We start from the raw sequence: 18,557 nt of genomic DNA, 5'->3' as shown, positions 1-18,557 counted from the left end.
TTAAAACTTGTAGCTTTTCATGGATGTAGATCTTATCCAAACCAGATTGTGAGTTCATCAGTGATAGGGGTGGGTAGGGTGTTATATATTTTAATCTTCCGCATGACAGCCTCCCTGGTGCTTGGCATGAAGTACGTGACAGCAAATTGAGTTGTGGACATGATAGAGGGATTGACAACTTGATAGGTTGTATCTCTCCCAAGATGCCGAGTGATGAGCTTTGCGTTGATGATGAAGGATACACTAAACAGATCACTAGCGTAAGTGAGATGGTTAAGGGGTTGTTTTAATTGATTTATAAAAGGCTTTGTATGCAAATACAGCCTACAAAATACAAGTGAGTGTGACAGCTTTGGTGGGACTTTTTATTTTTTTAATTGTCAATTAGCCCGCAAATAGTACATCATTAGTTTTTGATGTAGCGTTCAACGATTCATTAGTTGCGTATAACACCCTGTGCTCATCATTGGTGGGACATTTTGTTAGCAGCTAGCTCACACTCCTCTTTGTACTTCACAGATGTTCTCTCGCTTAGGCTGCACCATTTCAGACTGTCTCCCCTTCTTCCTCGGCTGCACTCTGTTCCTCCACTTGAAGCTGCTCAACCCTGTGTAACTCAGGTAGATAACACTAGTCTGAGGCCATTCTGTAGACACCACTGTGTATTTAACAGGCTTATTTCTCATATGCTCTCTTCTTACCCGTTTCCATTGTGCCAGGACTGAGGCTTTTCCTTAGACTTGGCCTTATCTCCCTGTTGTTGATGTGTTCTTTTCTCCTTCTCCAGTTAGCAGAACAGTTGTGAAACACAGTTAGAATTCTACGCTCCTAGGTTTGTTTACAGAGCTGTGAATCAACATTTCCAAGGGAAGGTTTCAAACCCGAGATGGCAATAGAGTTGTCCCAGTGGTAATGGCTCCTTTGAGTTTTCAGACCGTAGGGGCAATATTCAGCTCTGTAAAAGTCACATATATCTGGTATAATACCATTCAGAATTCTTGATGCTTGGAGGTTCCTCTGGGCTGGGGTGAGGCTGAGCTGGGTGGACCCATTTCAGATGTGTCTGGCCCCAGCTAGTGCTGAGTCATTTTGATCAGTCTAACATTTACAGGTCATTCAAAATATTCAAATGCTTAAAAAAACCCTTTAGCTGAGCTTAATAATTGCAGCTAGCCTTTGAGTGCTTGTGACAGGCACCGAGTATTTTCTGTTGTTAGCGTCAAATCTCAATCCTCACAGAAATCTTAGGAGATAGGCACTCTTACTATTACTGCTGCCAGATGAGAGCCTGCCTCAGGGAGGAGAAATAATGGTCCTGAGTCACACATTTGGAAGAGGGCAGAGCTGGTGTTCATGGGCAGCCTGCTCCTGAGACGTTACTCCTATGAGGTGTTTGCTGCTTTTCAGCCAAGCAAATTGCTATCTTTGAGACCATAGTTATGTTCCAAAAGGCCCCCTTGTGCTGAGGCTGAGGAGAGCTTGGGCTGGACAGATCTGATGGGCTGGACTCACACGCCAGTTTGGCCACTTCCGGTGGTTTGATCTCAGCGAAGTGGTGCAATTTTGCTGAGCTTTTTTTTTTTTTTTTTTTTTTTACTCCTGTAAAGTGGAGCTGGTAACACTGGATGTCCTCTTACCGGGGGAGAGCAGGTGTCAGGGAGGTGCCTAAAGTGAATCTCGTTAAAATGGGGACCAAGATCTTATAGGAAAGAGTGGTGGAAAAAAGATTTGCCTGGGGTTCTGCTTTCTTGAAAATGAAACCAGAATTAGGAAAATGAGTATCGTTTATAGAACGATATTTGATTTCTGTGGCTAGCAGGCAGCAGAGCATCATGGGTACGAGTCCAGGCTCTCGAAGCAGGCAGCTTGAGTATCTGGCCTGCTGTGTTTAGTGTGATGCTAGTGCAAGTGTAGTTTTCAACTGCTAATTCTTACTCTTAGGAAGAACATGAAGTGTGTGTGTGTGTGTGTGTGTGTGTGTGTGTGTGTGGGGAAGTGAGGGGGAGAGAGAGTGATGGTGGGGGGATTATGACTTTTTCTGACAAAATTGATGCTATCACATTTGATTTTCAGAGCACTAGTATGAGGGGTTTTTTTTCTTTTTAAGATTTATTTGTTTTAGCAGGAGAGAGAGCAGGGGGAGGAGCAGAGGGTGAAGGAGAGAGAGAATCTCAAGCAGACTCCACGCTGAGTGTGGAGCCCCATGTGGGGCTCGATCTCACAGCCCTGATATCATGACCTGACCTGAACTGAAATCAGGAGTCTGATGCTTAATCGGCTGAGCCACCCAGGTGCCTCAAGGAGTTATTTTTATTAGAAATACTTAAGAAGTTCTTCTATTTTCTCATAGGGTAGGGAGGAGAACGTACTCTTCTTCCTTTAATACTGAACTTATCTTTAAGCCTTTATCTCATTATGATCACTTTTTCACTTGTTAATGGATCTCTGCCACATTCTCATTGATCAGCGATTTCATGATTTGAGGAGTTTCCCGATACTCAAAAATATTATTCTCATACAAACATCTGACATACAAGGGGGATTGCCTGGAGAATAGATGGCAGCGTTAAGAAGGGGAGGTGAGGTGAAGAAAAAATGTGGGAGGGAGTTGCTCCTCATCTTCCAAGGGGTCAGTTGATTTAACAATTACTTTTGCTTCAGTGTAACCTTGTAAATAAAGATTCAGGTGAGTAAGACCTCCTACACGTTACTCTCAGGGCTGCTGTGAGGATTCTCTAAGATGTTTGTAAAATACTTAGCATGGTGCCTAAACACATTAGCTTTCCAAATGTAGTTCCTAATAGTATTAATAAATATTTGACCATTATTTGTTAATAGGTCTTGTAAGAGGTATACAAGCCAAGGATTTTGGGCGTGTTCAAAGAAAAATTAAAGTCATGGGTTTTATATGGAGAAACCCAGAATTCCATAAAGTCAAGAACGATTATTTTCTGTATAAGTTGAATGTTATATTTTCTTTTATTTTTAATTTGGAATATTCTCTTCACCTGTTAAATGGTCTAATTTTTATTAGAAGTAACTAGCAAATGATGTCACTAGAATATTAGGTATTCTTTCTAATATGTGTGAAATACTGAAGATTTTGCATCTTGATGTTCTTTTCACAAGATTTTCCCCCCTCTGTTTTGGAAGTAAACTTAAAAATGGTGGCTGTGTACCCTAAATCATTCTCTGGTGTCTGCCAGAAACACTAGAAATCCTTTGGCCTTAAGTTTTTCAAGAAACATTTTTGAAAAATAAAAACAAAAAAAACCTACTTGAGCCTGAGAATTTTTGAAATTGCAGACAGAGAAGTCAAGCATTGGGAAATGAAGTGTAGAGCATAACCTTTCTGTAGTGAAAAGCTAGTGTGTGTACAATGTGGGCAGTTATATTCTTGCCTGGCAAATACAAAATGGTTTTGTTATTAAACTTGACGTAAAAGGTGGCACGGCATGGTTTAGTCATGCATCTGTGCAAGTGAGTGCAGATCTTGCGAGGGATCATTTTTAGAAAAATTCAAATGAGAATATTGTTTTTTATACCTATATCCGTTTGAAGTTACATTATTTTATTGAGTATATAATACACTTGCCACAAATTATTCTCTCTCCAACTCAACCAAGAAATTCTGAGAGCGATTTTTAGAAGGTTTGGGACCAAGGCTGATAATTGTGGGGACTTTAGTTTTAGTTTATTTTTAAAAGGAGTGAAATGTAGTTTCTTTCAAGAACTAAACAGTAGCTGTTCAAATGGTTGTTCAATGTCTGTACTGAAAAAGGGCAAAAGATAGAGTAGGCAGGATAATGAAATTGGAGTTCTTCAATATGTAAGGTGAAGTAGAAAGGGCATGTTGTCTAGCCCTTGATGTTTACCTTTTGGCTGAGATCATAGTATGATGCAGATTGGAAGCCCTCACGTGATGTAGTTGGCATCATAATGATGGAAAAGTGTAGAGAAACTGGATCCTTTGTAGCTTTAAAGTGGTGTGATACTGCCTTCTGCCCTGTGGTACAACTCCCATGCACCTTCGTGCTAGGTAAGCCTAGAATCCAGCTCTGGTGCCCTGGGCACACTCCACAGCTCGTTCCTTAGTCTACTAAGCCTGCGTGGAAACCACTGGGAAGACTACCCACTGCCTGATAAGTGGGGAGAAAGGCTTATTTAATAGGAGCAGATCTGCCAAATGTTGTACCCTTACTAAGTAAAAACAACCCTCCCCCAAAAAAACCTGTGTATCCTTATTGTGTTTATTTGTAAATTGTACTACTGCAATGGTATATTATCTAAAACCTACCCCAAATTTAAAAAGCTATGAAGATTAGGGACACCTGGATGGCTCACTCCATCGTGTCTGCCTTCTGCTCAAGTCATATCGAGTCCCGCATCGGGCTCCTTGCTTGGCGAGGAGCCTGCTTCTCCCTCTGCCCTGCTGCTCCCCCTGCTTATACTCTCTCTCTGACAAATAAATAAAATCTTAAAAAAAAAAAAAAAAAAAGCTACGAAGATTAAGTGTTATTCATACCTTTTTGTTCTCATTAAAAACATTGATATATAATAATGTCAGTGAAAGTAATAAGACACATGGATCATTATTTTGTTTAGTAATACTCTGTAGCCCTTCAGTTTGGGTGTCTGGTTCAAAGCACTTTTACTTTGAAATTGGATTTAATGTGTGTCATAGCTGAATCAGATAACCTCTTTATGATACATTTTAATGGAAGTACAGTGTTATACTTAAAAATCAGGGGATTTATGTTTTAATCCCATCCACTAATTACATAAGTTTCCTAATGTTTAAAAGTGACTGCAAACTCCCATCTTCCCTGATGTCACTCAGTCCTCCTATAACTTAGAACTTGTCACATTTTTAAAATAGAAAACCCATGAAACATTTGTTTTGAAAGATTTATGTAGATTTGAAAGCTTTTTTATTTTCCAAGAATTTAAAGCCTGCAGATGTGAGGGCTTTACTAGGTTGCAAGCTTTAATTACTGCAACAAAGTCACCAAGCAATGGTAACATGTACTAATACTCTTTTTCAAAATGTTGTGATGGCATGTACTATCTATAACCTGAATTTCCTTTGAAATATTTTTCACTTACTAAAATATCACCCCTCTCTTGATGGAACAGACTATTTATTTGGAAAAATGAATGTTTTTAAAGACATGTCATAAATAGCCACTTTTCTTAGAAAAACCAGAACCTTCTATTTTGGAAAGAGAAAATTATGTAGTCCATGTTTAAGTTTGACAGCTTTTTCAAGTACTTTGCCACAGTATAACCAATACACCTCAGTGTGGTGTATGGATTTTTATGATCCTTTCCCAGCTCATGGCAGAAATTGAAAAGATTGGACCATGTTTGAAATTCTTATTTTCCCTTAATTTGAGGGTGTAATTGGCTTTATTCAACTGAAATTCTTACTGCTATAAAATTAACCATGATTGATGTACTGTGGAACTCTGTGGGCTTTCAGTTTCAAGTTCATTACAATATCTTTCCTATGGATGACACAGTGAATGAATTTCACTCATGGTGCTTTTCAAGCTTCTTATCCAAGCAGCTGCCCTACCAGTGACTGTAGTTGAATGCTTTTCCCATAGAACATTACTTTTTTTTCTAAGACTTTTTTTTTATTCATTTGAGAGAGAGAGCGTGCACCAGTGATAACAGGAGCAGGGTAGAGGGCTAAAGGGAGAGGGAGAAGCAGACTCCTCGCTGAGCAGGGAGCCTGATGTGGGGCTCAATCCCAGGACCCTGGGATCATGACCTGAGCCGAAGTCAGATGCCTAACCGACTGAGCCACCCAGATGCCCCTACAACATTACTTTTTATTAAAGAAGTAATTCAGAGGCACCTGGGTGGCTCAGTCGGTTAAGTGTCTGCCTTCGGCTCAAGTCATGATCCCAGGGTCCTGGGATCGAGCCCCGCATCGGGCTCCCTGCTCCGCGGGAAGCCTGCTTCTCCCTCTCCTGCTCCCCCTGCTTGTGTTCCCTCTCTCGCTGTCTCTCTCTCTGTTAAAAAAAATAAATAAATAAATAAAATAAAGAAGTAATTCAGTCTTCAGATTAAGTCCATATTCTCATCAAAAGTGATTTCTTTTGGATGTATCATCAGACAAGGTGTAAAAAGCTGAGTAAGGGAAAACATCTGTACTTTTATGTGTATGGCACACCTGTTACACAGCTTGGTGTGTTCTAAGATTTATTAGAATATTCAATAGTGTTCAAAGTTTTGCTCATAAAGGAATACATTTTGGTTTTACTATATTCTGTGTATTTCATTCCTTTTTAAACCATACTTACTGTAGAATACACTTCTTTAGCTATTAAGTAGAAATTTTAAAAAGATCTAATTTTATCAAGTTTAGTGAAATTTTTTTGACGGATCAAAATTGTACAGCATGATTGTAAACATAGGTAAAAAAATTGCTGATACCTTGAAGCAAAGTATAAATTTAGGGTAGGAGGTCATGGTATATGGTATTGGGTATACTTTCATATTTTAAACATACTTGATGGATGATTTTTTGGGAGGGCTATCTATTTGTTCTTAGATTAGTCATTTTTATTTTGTAGCGGGGTTGATGAATAATTCATATTTAGGAATGAGAGTCTCATTTGTCGTATTCTTATTAGCATTATTTTTAATTTGAAGTTTCCTTCCTAGAATCCTTAAGCCATTCATCTAGTTTATGAGGTTAGTTTCATTAAGAATTGATTATAATACATAAGCACGTTTAAGTAGGTCTACATAAACTGCCACAGGGCACAATGTGTTGAAAATGAGCTTGCTAGACCTTTGGTCTTCCCTGAGGATGACTTAGGAAATATAACTTGTGACCTAGGAGGGTGCCAGTTGCAGCATGTGTATGAAGTATTAATAAAACTGAAGTTGAAGGTTTTTATAAAAATAGAACTTTGAGTATTTTCCTTTTTGCCTAGTGTTTACTTTGGTTATTACTGTACTAAATGTCACAATTCAGGTTGCTATATGCCCTACCAGATGTCCCCAAGGTACTACAGCTGGAGTTTGGCCTGGGACCCAGAGGCAGAACTTGGGTGGTGGTTGGGTCTCGCTGTTTGACCCTTTCAGAATTCTCATGCAGCCTACTCTTCACTTTGTCTTTAGGTATTTCTTGTTGAGCTCAGGTTTTTGAGGGCTGGACCACTTCCTGATCATCTTTGTCTAATGGTTGGCCCCTTGTAGGTGGTTAGTGAACCCCTTTTGGAATGAAGCTAGCTATTTTTTTTTTTTCCACACTGAGCTTTAAGCTGGTTTCTGGGTGTGTGTTTTAAAGGAGCAGGCATACCCAGAGGCAGATGGGTTGGATCCAACTGGTGGAGAGGTTGGTAACGGTGGAGTACCTACTCGCTGTGTAAGCATGAGACTGAAATCTTTGGCCTTCTGGATGAGAGGCAAAGAACTGTCTTGTCACTGAGGTCTCCAGCCTCATTTGGACCAAGGTCGATTCTAACCTCTGAGTAGCCTATTATTCAGGGAGTTAACTAAGGCAAAATTTCGGACAGGTTTATGTTGACTTTCTTGGCTTCTTGAAATATTTCAAATATTTCTTTTTTGAAGCCATCAGTAGGATAATGTCTGGGGTTGATAGGTTTTCCTTATGTGTAGAAATTAATGTGAAAGAAGAAATGGGGAGGGTATTTTATACAGATAGAATGTCTCTCCTGTCATTCATGATTTTGTGTCTGCAGTTTTCCTATCAGTGGTTCTTCCTCCCTTGTTGTTGATAACTGCAGGGCAGGACACAGTGGTGCTGCTTGGTTATTGTGCCTCCTCTAATAACAGTGCTCATTCATTATTTTCTTTGCAGATGCAGAAGCCATGGAGTTGAGCTGCAGTGAAGTACCTCTTTATGTAAGTCCCTACGCACTGGACTTCAGCTCTAAGTGGCCCTTTCTAACACTCAAAACCTATGTGACTGGGGAGAGATGTTTGGCTCACTGTTGAGTTGAGGCTTTAAAAAAAAAAATAGTGTTACGGTCTCACATGGACACTGATTGGCTCTTGGTTCTAAGGTCTGGGTTTTAATGATATTTCCCTGAGGAGCTTTATTTAAACTGTATAACTTCTGGACTCAGAAATACCCATTTCATTTGTGTGAATGATTTTTGAACATTGTATTTTAAGATATCCTGATAATATTCAAGAATATCTTCTCTGTGTGTCTTTTTTTGGGTAAGGTTTAGTGACATTTGTGTCAGCTAAAATGAAATAGGAGTTCAAAGGGCAAAGTGCTGGGGCATCCATAGAATAGGTGGGGATTGGGGTGACAGAGATGCCCAGTGAGATGCTTGGTCAGTTGTGCCTTCTGCTTTGAGGGAGGAAGGATTCTGTTCTTGAGAACAATTGCTGGGTGTAACAGGAAAGTGAATGGATGGTCTCTTCACGTGTAAAATGGCATATGGCTTCATCTTCCCTCCTTAGTTTGGGCAAAACCTCTTTCCCTGGAATCTGACTGAGTTGGTGGGGGTGGGGTGGGCATGGATGGGTATGTGGGAACTGGTTTCAGGTGACCTTTGATTCTTCAGTGCATGGAGTTCAGCCAGAGTACTGCATCTAGACTAAGAATATGAATTCAATTTAGGTTAATCCTTAATAGAATGAAGTATAGGAACTAGAACAAACCTAATTAGTACCTTCAATTAAAATCTTCATTCCACTTACCACACTTCACTATACAGGTAGCCCACCTTCCCTCCCTCCCCCCCTATCCATCCCCCCACCTTATACATCCCCCACTCTATTCTCTGCAGAAGAAGTAAATGAAAATGAATGGATGTCAGAATAATGAAAGAGGTGCCTCCTGGGTTACCCAGTGGCCTGTAGTACTCTTCCTAGGTTACGACGTGCAGGTCATAAACTGTCTGTAGGCTGTTGGGCTCTGCTCAGCCATGATTAAAGATGAAGAATGGTCCAAGGCTAAACTGTAAATAGCTCCTAAGTTTCCCTTTTCTTTTTTTTTTTTTTTTCCTTTTGGGTATCTTCCTCCTCCTCAGCTCTACTTATTCTGTCCTGCTCTCCTACCTCAAATCCCACAAACCTAATCAAGATAATAAATCTTGTAGTTGATCAACATCCTATGGTATAGCAGTTTTGATTCCTACCTATTCGATTATGATCAGACTAGGGAGTCAGTACAAGTAGCCTAAGGAAAGAAGGGACTTAAAAAGCAAAAGCAAAAATATTTTTTTCAAATTATCAAACAGTATATACTAACTAGAATAAAATGAGATACATGAAAGGTGTTAAGAAGACATTACTCAGAATCTCATCCCCAGTAGATGTTATATTAAAATAATTCTTTGTCAATTCTAAGGTGCAGTTTTTCCCTCCCTCATTTTAACATCTCTGAAATTGAGATGTTCTTATATCCGCTGTGCGTTCTGGCAGATGTCATGTGTGTCCTTGGTTATAATGGTCATATGGTTGTCACTTAAGATTACTTGTGACAAAATTAGTTGTGATTGTTGGTGATACGTGAATTAAATGCTTTCAAGATGTTTCTACCAGGATTTGTCATTAAAAAGCTAAGCTACTGTGTACACACAGTAACATGGAAGACGGGGAAATAGCAGCAGGATACATGATAAAATTGGTCTCAATTTAGCAGTTCTTGCAATGAGTATAAAATAAAATTCAATTGTGTCATAATTGGTAATTTTTTAGTGGAATATAAAGTGGAAATTTTAAATGATGATCTTAGATGAAATGCATTATGTATTTTTATGTTTAATATGACTCTTACTCGATGTATATATCATATATATGATATGTATATCATATATATCACATATATACACATATGTGTATATCAGGTTACACACACACACACATATATGTATATATATATATATACACACACACACACATATATATGTTGTAACCTGATTTTTTTTTCCCCCCCACTTAAAATTTTATGTCAGTATTACAAACTGATCTCGGCCAATTTGTGTACTTGGGCACATGCAGTGAGAGGTCAGAGGGGATACATTATAATGAAAATAAGACTTAAACCAATTTTTACCAAATTAGTAACATGTAAATAGAGCACACATAAGAACTATAGTAAAACTTGTTTCTGTATTTTGGGACGGGCCTCCTCTCTGCTTTTCTGTGTTCAGAAGTTTGATAAATATTTACTTCTAGCTTCTAGTTTACAAAATCTGGTTTGTAAATATTTAATTTTTAAAATTCATATTTATATTTCATATAAGATTGGAAATATCAAGAAAAAAACCCATGTTTAATCCTGTCATCAGTATAAACACTGTTGATATTTTTGTGTTTTTTCAGAGTTGTATTTATATTTGTGTTGAATTTTATTGACATTAAGGCATTAATTATTAAGGCATTTATTTAGATGATGTTTTCTTTGCAATATATATAAAAATATATATTACTATGTGTATATACATATATATTTAAAGATTTTATCTTTTTAAGTAATCTCTACACCCAACACAGGGCTTGAACTCATGGTCCTGAGATCAAGAGTCACAGGCTCTGCTGACTGAGTCAGCCAGGTGCCCCTCAGCTGCAATATTGGATGTCTTTATTCTGATACTTTTATGTACTAACAATCCTATTTGTTATGATTTGTTCTTTTAGAACTGGCAAGTATATAATGAAGGCAAAACCCAAATAAAACTAGAGATTTTAAAGGGCCTATAACAAATTACAAAATAATAATTGTATGCTAATGAAAAATCTTATTAAGATGGGCTTTAAAAATATTAATTGCAAGGATTAAATCACATAAATGGAGTCATAATTATGAGGAAAAATTTGATAGAAATTATTCCCAACTTTGACCCACCCTCCACAAAAAGGCACCTTGCTCAGGTGAGTTTGTTGTTGTTCCTTTGATTATAAACTGTTTTGCCATCAGAATTCATTTTTAAAATTCAAAGGTCTTTGCTTCTTGGTCACTAAAGAGAATCCTTACTAAAAATGGTAGAGTGTTCATTTATCAGTTCCAGCAGGTTTTTGGTGGTCTTTAGGGTATTCTTTATATCGTATCTTGTCATCTGCAAATAGTGAACCTTTTACTTCTTCCTTACCAATTTGGATGACTTTCTTTCTTTTTCCTGTCTGATTTCTGTGGCTAGGACTTCCAGTACTATGTTGAATAAAAGTGGTGAGAGTGGACATCCTTGTCTTGTTCCTGACCTTAGGAGAAAAACTATCAGTTTTTTGCCATTGAGTATGATGTTAGCTGTGGCTTTTTCATATAAGGCCTTTATTATGTTGAGGGATGTTCCTCTAAACCCACTTTATTGAGGGTTTTTGTCATGAATGTTGTACTTTCAAATACCATATGATTTCACTCATGTGGAATTTAAGGAATGAAACAAATGAACAAAGAAGACAAGAGACAAGCCAAAAAACAAATTCTTAAATACAGAGAACAAACTGATGTTTACGAGTCGGGGGGGGAGGGCGCAGGCTTGGCATTGGTGAGATAAGAGAAGATCATGAGTACATTTACCACGATGAGTACTGCATAATGTATTGAGTTGTTGAATCACTATATTGTACATCTAAAACTAATACAGCACTGTAATGTTAACTATATTAGAATTAAAATTTTTAAAAAAGATGGTGGAAAGATATCTCTATACCTATAGAAAATGTATGGATGTAAGTACTCTTTTTTTCCTCATGCATTTTGTTTGGATCCATGAAGAAAGCTTTCATGTTTCTTTTTAAAGTTTTATTCTTTTAGGTCTTTCACTATTGTTTTCTCTTTCCAAACAGCTGCCATTTCAAGGACTGTTTTTTGTCCTTTCTGTGGTCTGAATTCTAGAAGCATTTTTTCTGTTCTTTTTTTTTTTTAAAGATTTATTTAGAGAGTGCGCACACGTGTGCGAGCTTGTGCAAGCAGGGGGAGGGACAGAGGGCTAGGGAGAGAGAGAATCCCCAAGCCGACTCCCCGCTGAGCGTGGAACCTGGTTCCAGGCTCTATCCCAGGACCCTGAGATCGTGACGGGAGCCAAAATCAAGAGCCGGCCATCTAACCAACTGAGCCACCCAGACGCCCCCAATATTTTTTATTTTCTACTTAAGTTTTCTGTATTGTTGAGTCTCTTTATCTTTTTGCCAGGACAATTTTAGTTTCCATTACTTCATTTTTAGTTTCTGTGTATGTAGTATTTTCAAATCTTGGCCTCTTTCTTATGCCCATATAGTTTCATAATCTTGTGTATTTTATTGTGTGCACAAAGAACGTAAAATATTTTTTTTGTATCTCAGGAATTTGTTTCAGAGGGTGTTAAAATTTCTGATTCTGTCTGGTGTGCTGTAGAACTTTATAGTTTTTTGGTAAACATTTCCGCTTGCTTATCTTTAGGAAGGAGGCAGTCTTAGTGTTGGAGATGCAGGGATATTCCTCAGTTCAGCCACAGACTCATTCTAATTTTTAAAATGAACAATGGAGGTCCACTGAGTTGCTATTGCAGGAAAAGAGAAACACTGCATTGTAATAAGGTTAGAGAAGAAGCAGGGGTTGGTGACTGGTAGCCAAGAGTTTTATATCGATTTGTAGACCATGGGGATGTGAGCCTTGCAAATCCAATTTTCAGCCTCTGAGCAGCTTCCCGCATCTGTGCTCTAAGGGGCACTAAAGGAGCTCCTTTGGAAGACCAGGCTGTTTGTTCATGATAGAAAAAATAGTAGACATATGCAGTCTGGTTTGAGGTCTAGGCTTATTGTTTGTTTTTTATTTTTATTTATTTTTAAGGATTTTATTTATTTATTTTAGAGAGAGGTAGAAGGAGAGGGAGAGAGCATCTGAAGCAGCCTGTCTGCTGAGCATGGAGCCCTACACGTGGCTGGAGCTCAGGACCCTGAGATTATGACCTGAGCCAAAAACAAGAGTGGGACACTTAACTGACTTCTAGGTGCCCCTAGGCTTAATTTTTAGATTGAGGGACAACATGGTTTTGGGAGGAGGAAGAGTGTTAAGCTAGCAAAGAGTAGTGGTGATGAATCTAATGACGAGTGTGAAAGCCTGGAAAAGTGTCAATTATAATTTATATAACTGATCTGAGATGTTTATTCTCTATCTTAAGTCTCCTTGACACCACTTGGGAGCTTGAAAGCTCTATATTGGAAGTCATAAAGTTATTTTTATTCTTTTAGTTTATTGTTTTTAGCCCCTTGTTTCCTACTTCGTACATAAAAAGATCAGAAATGATGCAAGTAGAGTTTAAAAGGAGCTTTTTTTGCTTACTTGGTATTTGCTTGAATTTTGAAAGAGATTTTGCCTTCACAAGCCAGATAGTATTTTTGCTGTTCATTGTTTTTTGGTTACTTTTTAAATTGAGTTCTTTCAAAGTTTTTGTAGATTAATAAATGTCATAAAACAAATATATGTTATACTTGTTAATCTAGGAACTTCCTCTTTTCACATTATATTTTGATTTTTATGTAAGTTGTAATTAGCACTAATCTTCCCCAAATCAGTTCAGTGCTGTGAATAAAGCAGACGAGCTCTTCCTTGAGAAATTGCTGATGGCAAAAGTTTTTTTCTCAATAAAAATAGCTTTATTTTAAATAAAGTTATTTAACACTTGCTCATCATAACAAATGTAAGCAGAAATATTAGAAATTACTTTTTGCAAATTTGTACACACAATGTTCCATAAAAGGAATCCTATGGAAAATCTGTTAGGATCTTGGGCAGATTCCATTAATTATTCTTCACTGGTAACTACTGTTGAAAATTGATGCCTTTGTCTCAGCAGCAAGCATTAGAATCCCCTTGGAACTTACTGGCAAAAAGAATTTTGAGACCTTTACCCCAGACCTACTGAATCAGACATTCTGGGGGTGGGGCCCAGCAATCTGCATTTTAAAGCAACTTTCAGGTAATTCTGTTGCACACTGAAGTTTGAGAACTAGATTTACTGTATATATTTACGTGTTTCTGTGTGCTCCTACAACCCTACACTTAAACTTAGACACAGGCTTTAGTAAAATCATTTTAAAAAATCTGGATCATATTTGGACCTCTGTATCTTTTTCAATGAAGCAATACCTGGTAGAAACTCCTCTAAATCATCAGGCATGGGGCGCCTGGGTGGCTGAGTCGTTAAGCGTCTGCCTTTGGCTCAGGTCATGCTCCCAGGTTCCTGGGATCGAGCCCCGCATTGGGCTCCCTGCTCCGCGGGAAGTCTGCTTCTCCCTCTCCCACTCCCCCTGCTTGTGTTCCTGCTCTCGCTGTCTCTCTCTCTCTGTCAAATAAATAAATAAAATCTTTAAAAAAAAAAATCAGGCATAGCTCAAACTCATTCTTTCTAATGAGTGAGTGTGCACCAAGTCTTGTCTGTGGATGGGTATTCACTTTGTTTTGGTTCTTGGCAACCATGAACAATTATTTACAAGGTATCTTTGTCTATATGTCTTTATATATTGATATTTTTATCTCTGTAGTATAGATTCCCAGGAGTGGAATTGCTGGATGAAAGGTGTATGTATTTCAGATTTTAATGGCTTGCTTTGCAAATGAGATGTAACAGCATTTCATTAAATAACTTTCAGATATATTTAATATCCAGTTTTTTTAGCTTTAATAAGTACTAATTATGAAACTGGGTGTTCTCATTTTCATTGTGCAAAGGCAGTGTGTTAAATTTTGTATATTTTACAGACGTTCAAAAATTTGATTTTTTAATTTTTTGCTATGGTTCTTCATTTCTTGTGTTTCCCCACTTCTGTTTCATGTGAGCATCTAATCCCTGGAGATGTTTATAACATCTGCAGAGGGTGTGTCTGTGAACCTTTGCGTGTGGGCTCTTGCTCTCTTCCACCCTTCAGGCGTGTTCATCATAGCAACTGACTGAGAAGAGTATCATCATTTCTTTTCTCTGGAGGCTGCAAATGGTTTAACGGTTAGGCAGTGCAGTTTTCACTTCAGTAGCTTGTTGCCAGATGGATCTAAGCTGCTTCCCTCTTCCCTTAGCATTTTATGTTTGTTATTCTTCCAAGTTCACACTATCCTGCTGTGTTCATCCCAAGAATATTGGTTGCGGCTGGGCTCATTGTATATATTAATTGAAAGTGTAATCTGATGTTTAGGCCTCTGATTAGCTCGTTAGGTAGCTAGCTGAGCTCCCCTAGTCAAGCACTTGTATTTCTGGGGCTTGGAGTAACTTCCTTGGGTCCTTGGCTGAGTGTACTCTTCCTGGTCCCAGCCTTAATGGGGGGAGGACCTGAGGACAGGTCCCCAGGCCTGTTTCCCAGCAAGGGAGGCAGCTTCCTATTGAGGGAGTGACTTAGTGGCTTTGTTCTCTGCTCACCTGGCAGATGCCTCCTTCCTGACTTGTGCAGACTCCCTCTGGCTTCTGGTTCCTGTTGAAGGAAATCCTGTCCTCCAGATGTTGCTCCTTCTCTGCTTGTGGCTCTGCGTCCTTGATGGCTGCCCATGACTGGCTTCTCTCCACAATTAGCTCAGTGTTAGTAAGGGAGGTTTTCTTTGAGACTTGCCTGGTCACCCTCACTTGGAGATGAGGAAATTAGGGTTCTTAGGGGGAGTGACTCACTTGACTAATTTAACTGAGCTAGTTTGATACTCAGAATTTTTAATGCTATCTATATTAGAAGCCATGTAATTTTGTGGCTCAGAAAGTGGTAGAGACCACAATAAGCCTGGGGTTTTCCCACCTTCACTTGTTAATTAAAATGACCTTCCCATTGTACTGTCACCACAATTTGATTGCCCCCCTGGCCATTACCCAAGGGCGCCATTTTGTTCTTTACAGCCCTGCAGTCTCTTGAGCTTCAATCACGAAGAATGATGCCACATCCTGGACCTTCCATTAAAGCATCTCCCTTTTCTCAAATTTTTTTGTCTTGCTAGAGGATCCCGCCAATAACTAAATCTAGCCCAGCCCTGACCCTCTAAAACTAATTTACTCAAAAAAAATCTGGGCTCAGTAATTGTTTTTCATTTGCCCCATCAAGCTCTCCAGCTCAAGTTGATAGACATTTTATTAGCTCAGGTGTCGGAGGGCATGGGTGAAGGTGTCTTTTAGCACATACCAGTACAGTTAATTCTGCCTTTGAGAATGGAATCAGGAAGGGCTTTTGCCTGAAAACAATTTCTAGGTCACGTGTTGCCTTTGTGAAAATTTATTTTTAGCAAATTGAGTCTCGGGTTAATCAAAGCAACATATGCATCTCAGCTAATTGCCACCTATTGCCTGGTTTCTTCCAACATTGTTGTGGCTGGGCTAATTGAAGTCGCCTCTCCTTGATGGCTTTTGTTTTCTGCTAACTTGACTTTTTCCTGTTTGGTCCTGCTTTTACCTTTTTGCCATTCCTCCTCTTTTGCCTATGTGGGGGCAAACAAACTCGAAAGCCGCATGTTCTACCCATAGTGCAGGAGAACCATGGTAACTGCTTCATCCTGCTTGGCCAGCAGCCACAAGATGTCAGTTCCTGGAAGTCCTGAGTTCCTTAGCTGCTGCAGGAGATTGCTCGAAGGTATGACAGGAGCAGAGGAGAAAACCACTTCTCAGACATTAGCAAAACCTATGACTTAGAATGTTACATAAACCCTCTATTAGCTTTGTCCCTGTCCAGATGCTTAAATGGTACCTTTTCCTCTTAGTACAGTGACAGTTGCTGGTAACCCCTCCTGTCACCACTGATATGATGTACTTCTGACAATGGCTCAAAGGTAAAATGTACAACCAGGGAAACTTCTGGAAGAATCAGCCCTAGCACCCAACTTTGAAGGGATTTCTTTGTGGGTGTAGACTGGGGGCTCTGGATAAATAAGTACCACATGTTCATAAAGTCTGATTGTCTCACTTCCCATACTTCTGTGACAGCACCCACAACTTGGGCAATATGCAGCCTTGTGTTCTTTAACACAGAATGCGAAGTAATTGACATTTTTGTTCTAGTTGATTTTAAAAATATATTACCATCTTAACAAGTTTAGGCATGATTCATAGGGGTCAGATTTTTCTCTCCGAGAACCCTCAGAAGAAGTAAGATGTGATCCAGTTAAAATGTTTTATTAACACATTCTAGAAAGGGAGCTATTACAGAAGATGTGATAGTGATTCTGCTTTATCAACAACTCTTCCCTCTCACCCTGAGGATGTGCGTGTGTGTGGTTTGAATAGGTATTTTTAACTCCCGACTCATTCCCCTTTTCATAATTTGATACACTCTGTCTTTAGCCTTATTTCTATCAAACTGATCTCATGAAGGTTACCAATTTTGCTCTTGCTTAATCAGAGGTGTTTAAGTCCCCACGTAGTATAGTGCACTATTCTAGGCAGTAAGGGTGTAGCACAGAGGGAAACAGGATTCTAAGACCCTACTCTCCCAGAGCCTACTTGAGAGTGGAGAGATGGACGATAACTAGGTAAACAATTAAAAACATAAGACATTCAGTTAGTGGTATATCAGGGCATCTACAACATGATGATGTTGTAGAGAGTGGTGTGTGTCATGAGGTGGGGTGAGAGCCAGAATCCCCCATAGTGTTAGAGGATCAGAAAGCACAAAGGACACTGAACTAATAATGAACTTCACATATTTGGGGGACAGCAAAAGGCCCAAGTGGCTGGATCATTGAGAAGGAGAGGAGACCGGTCAGAGAGGTAAGCAAAGCCAGGCCATGGAAAGTTTTGGATGCCAAGGTGATGAAATGACAAGTTGGTGGGGAGTAAATGTAGGGAAATTGCCCTATGTGATTCTTACTGTTCATGAACTCTGCTGGTTCTTACTGAGTCCTTTTCTTGGCTATTGTGTTTTCTTCCCTTCTGCTTATATGGGTGTACCCAGGGCCCGCCCCTTTATTTTCTCTTTCTAGGCAAGCTCAGCTCTCCTGTTGTTGGAACCACAGCACCTCCTTGAAGACTCCCATATGAGGGTCCTCCTCCTGACCTCTGCCCAGGCCACATCTTCTGTTTCGAGCTGGCCTGTTTGGTATTTCCATTCTATTACCTAGCACTGACTTCAAATCTGGACTGTTAAATTTTATTTTATTTTATTTTATTTTTAAAGATTTTATTTATTTATTTGACAGAGAGAAAGACAGCGAGAGAGGGAACACAAGCAGGGGGAGTGGGAGAGGGAGAAGCAGGCTTTGCACTGAGCAGGGAGCCCAATGCGGGGCTCGGTCCCAGGACCCTGGGATCATAACCTGAGCCGAAGGCAGACGCTTAACGACTGAGCCCCCCAGGTGCCCCTGGACTGTTAAATTTTAAACAGTCTTTCAGTTCTTCTCCAAATTAACCCCCTGTCCAACTTCCTGATTGCTGTTCCCATATCACCATTCTTGCAGGCATGGTGACTTTACATTTGAGTTTCCCTAATTCCTCCGTTTCTTTATTCTCTGTAGCTGATCAGGCATCAGGATGTGCTGATGGTCAGGGTTGTCTGTTTTCTCTCCTCCGCCATTATGCAAATTAATCGCTGGGTTGTTGCCTATAACCTCTTCAGAGTTGCCATTTTCTTAGACTTTGTGAATATTTTATTCTCCCCCTCAAATATTATCTCTTGCAGGT

The 18,557-nt window shown here is 39.2% G+C and overlaps 1 protein-coding gene across 2 annotated transcripts in view; it reads left to right on the top strand.

The window, feature by feature from the left end:
* Window positions 1-18,557, top strand: part of ARHGEF28 (Rho guanine nucleotide exchange factor 28) — a 307,933-nt gene that overhangs the window by 61,926 nt on the left and 227,450 nt on the right. For both annotated transcript variants that reach the window (XM_032404209.1, XM_032404210.1), the window contains exon 2: window positions 7,841-7,884. In XM_032404209.1, the coding sequence (XP_032260100.1) occupies window positions 7,852-7,884 (33 nt within the window). In that variant the 5' untranslated portion in view covers window positions 7,841-7,851. The remainder of the gene's footprint in view (window positions 1-7,840; window positions 7,885-18,557) is intronic.

This window comes from Phoca vitulina, unplaced genomic scaffold (assembly GCF_004348235.1).
Source record: "Phoca vitulina isolate PV1807 unplaced genomic scaffold, GSC_HSeal_1.0 scaffold6, whole genome shotgun sequence".
In the NCBI taxonomy this organism is placed as follows: Eukaryota; Metazoa; Chordata; class Mammalia; order Carnivora; family Phocidae; genus Phoca; species Phoca vitulina.
This window is presented reverse-complemented; position numbering and strand designations above follow the sequence as displayed.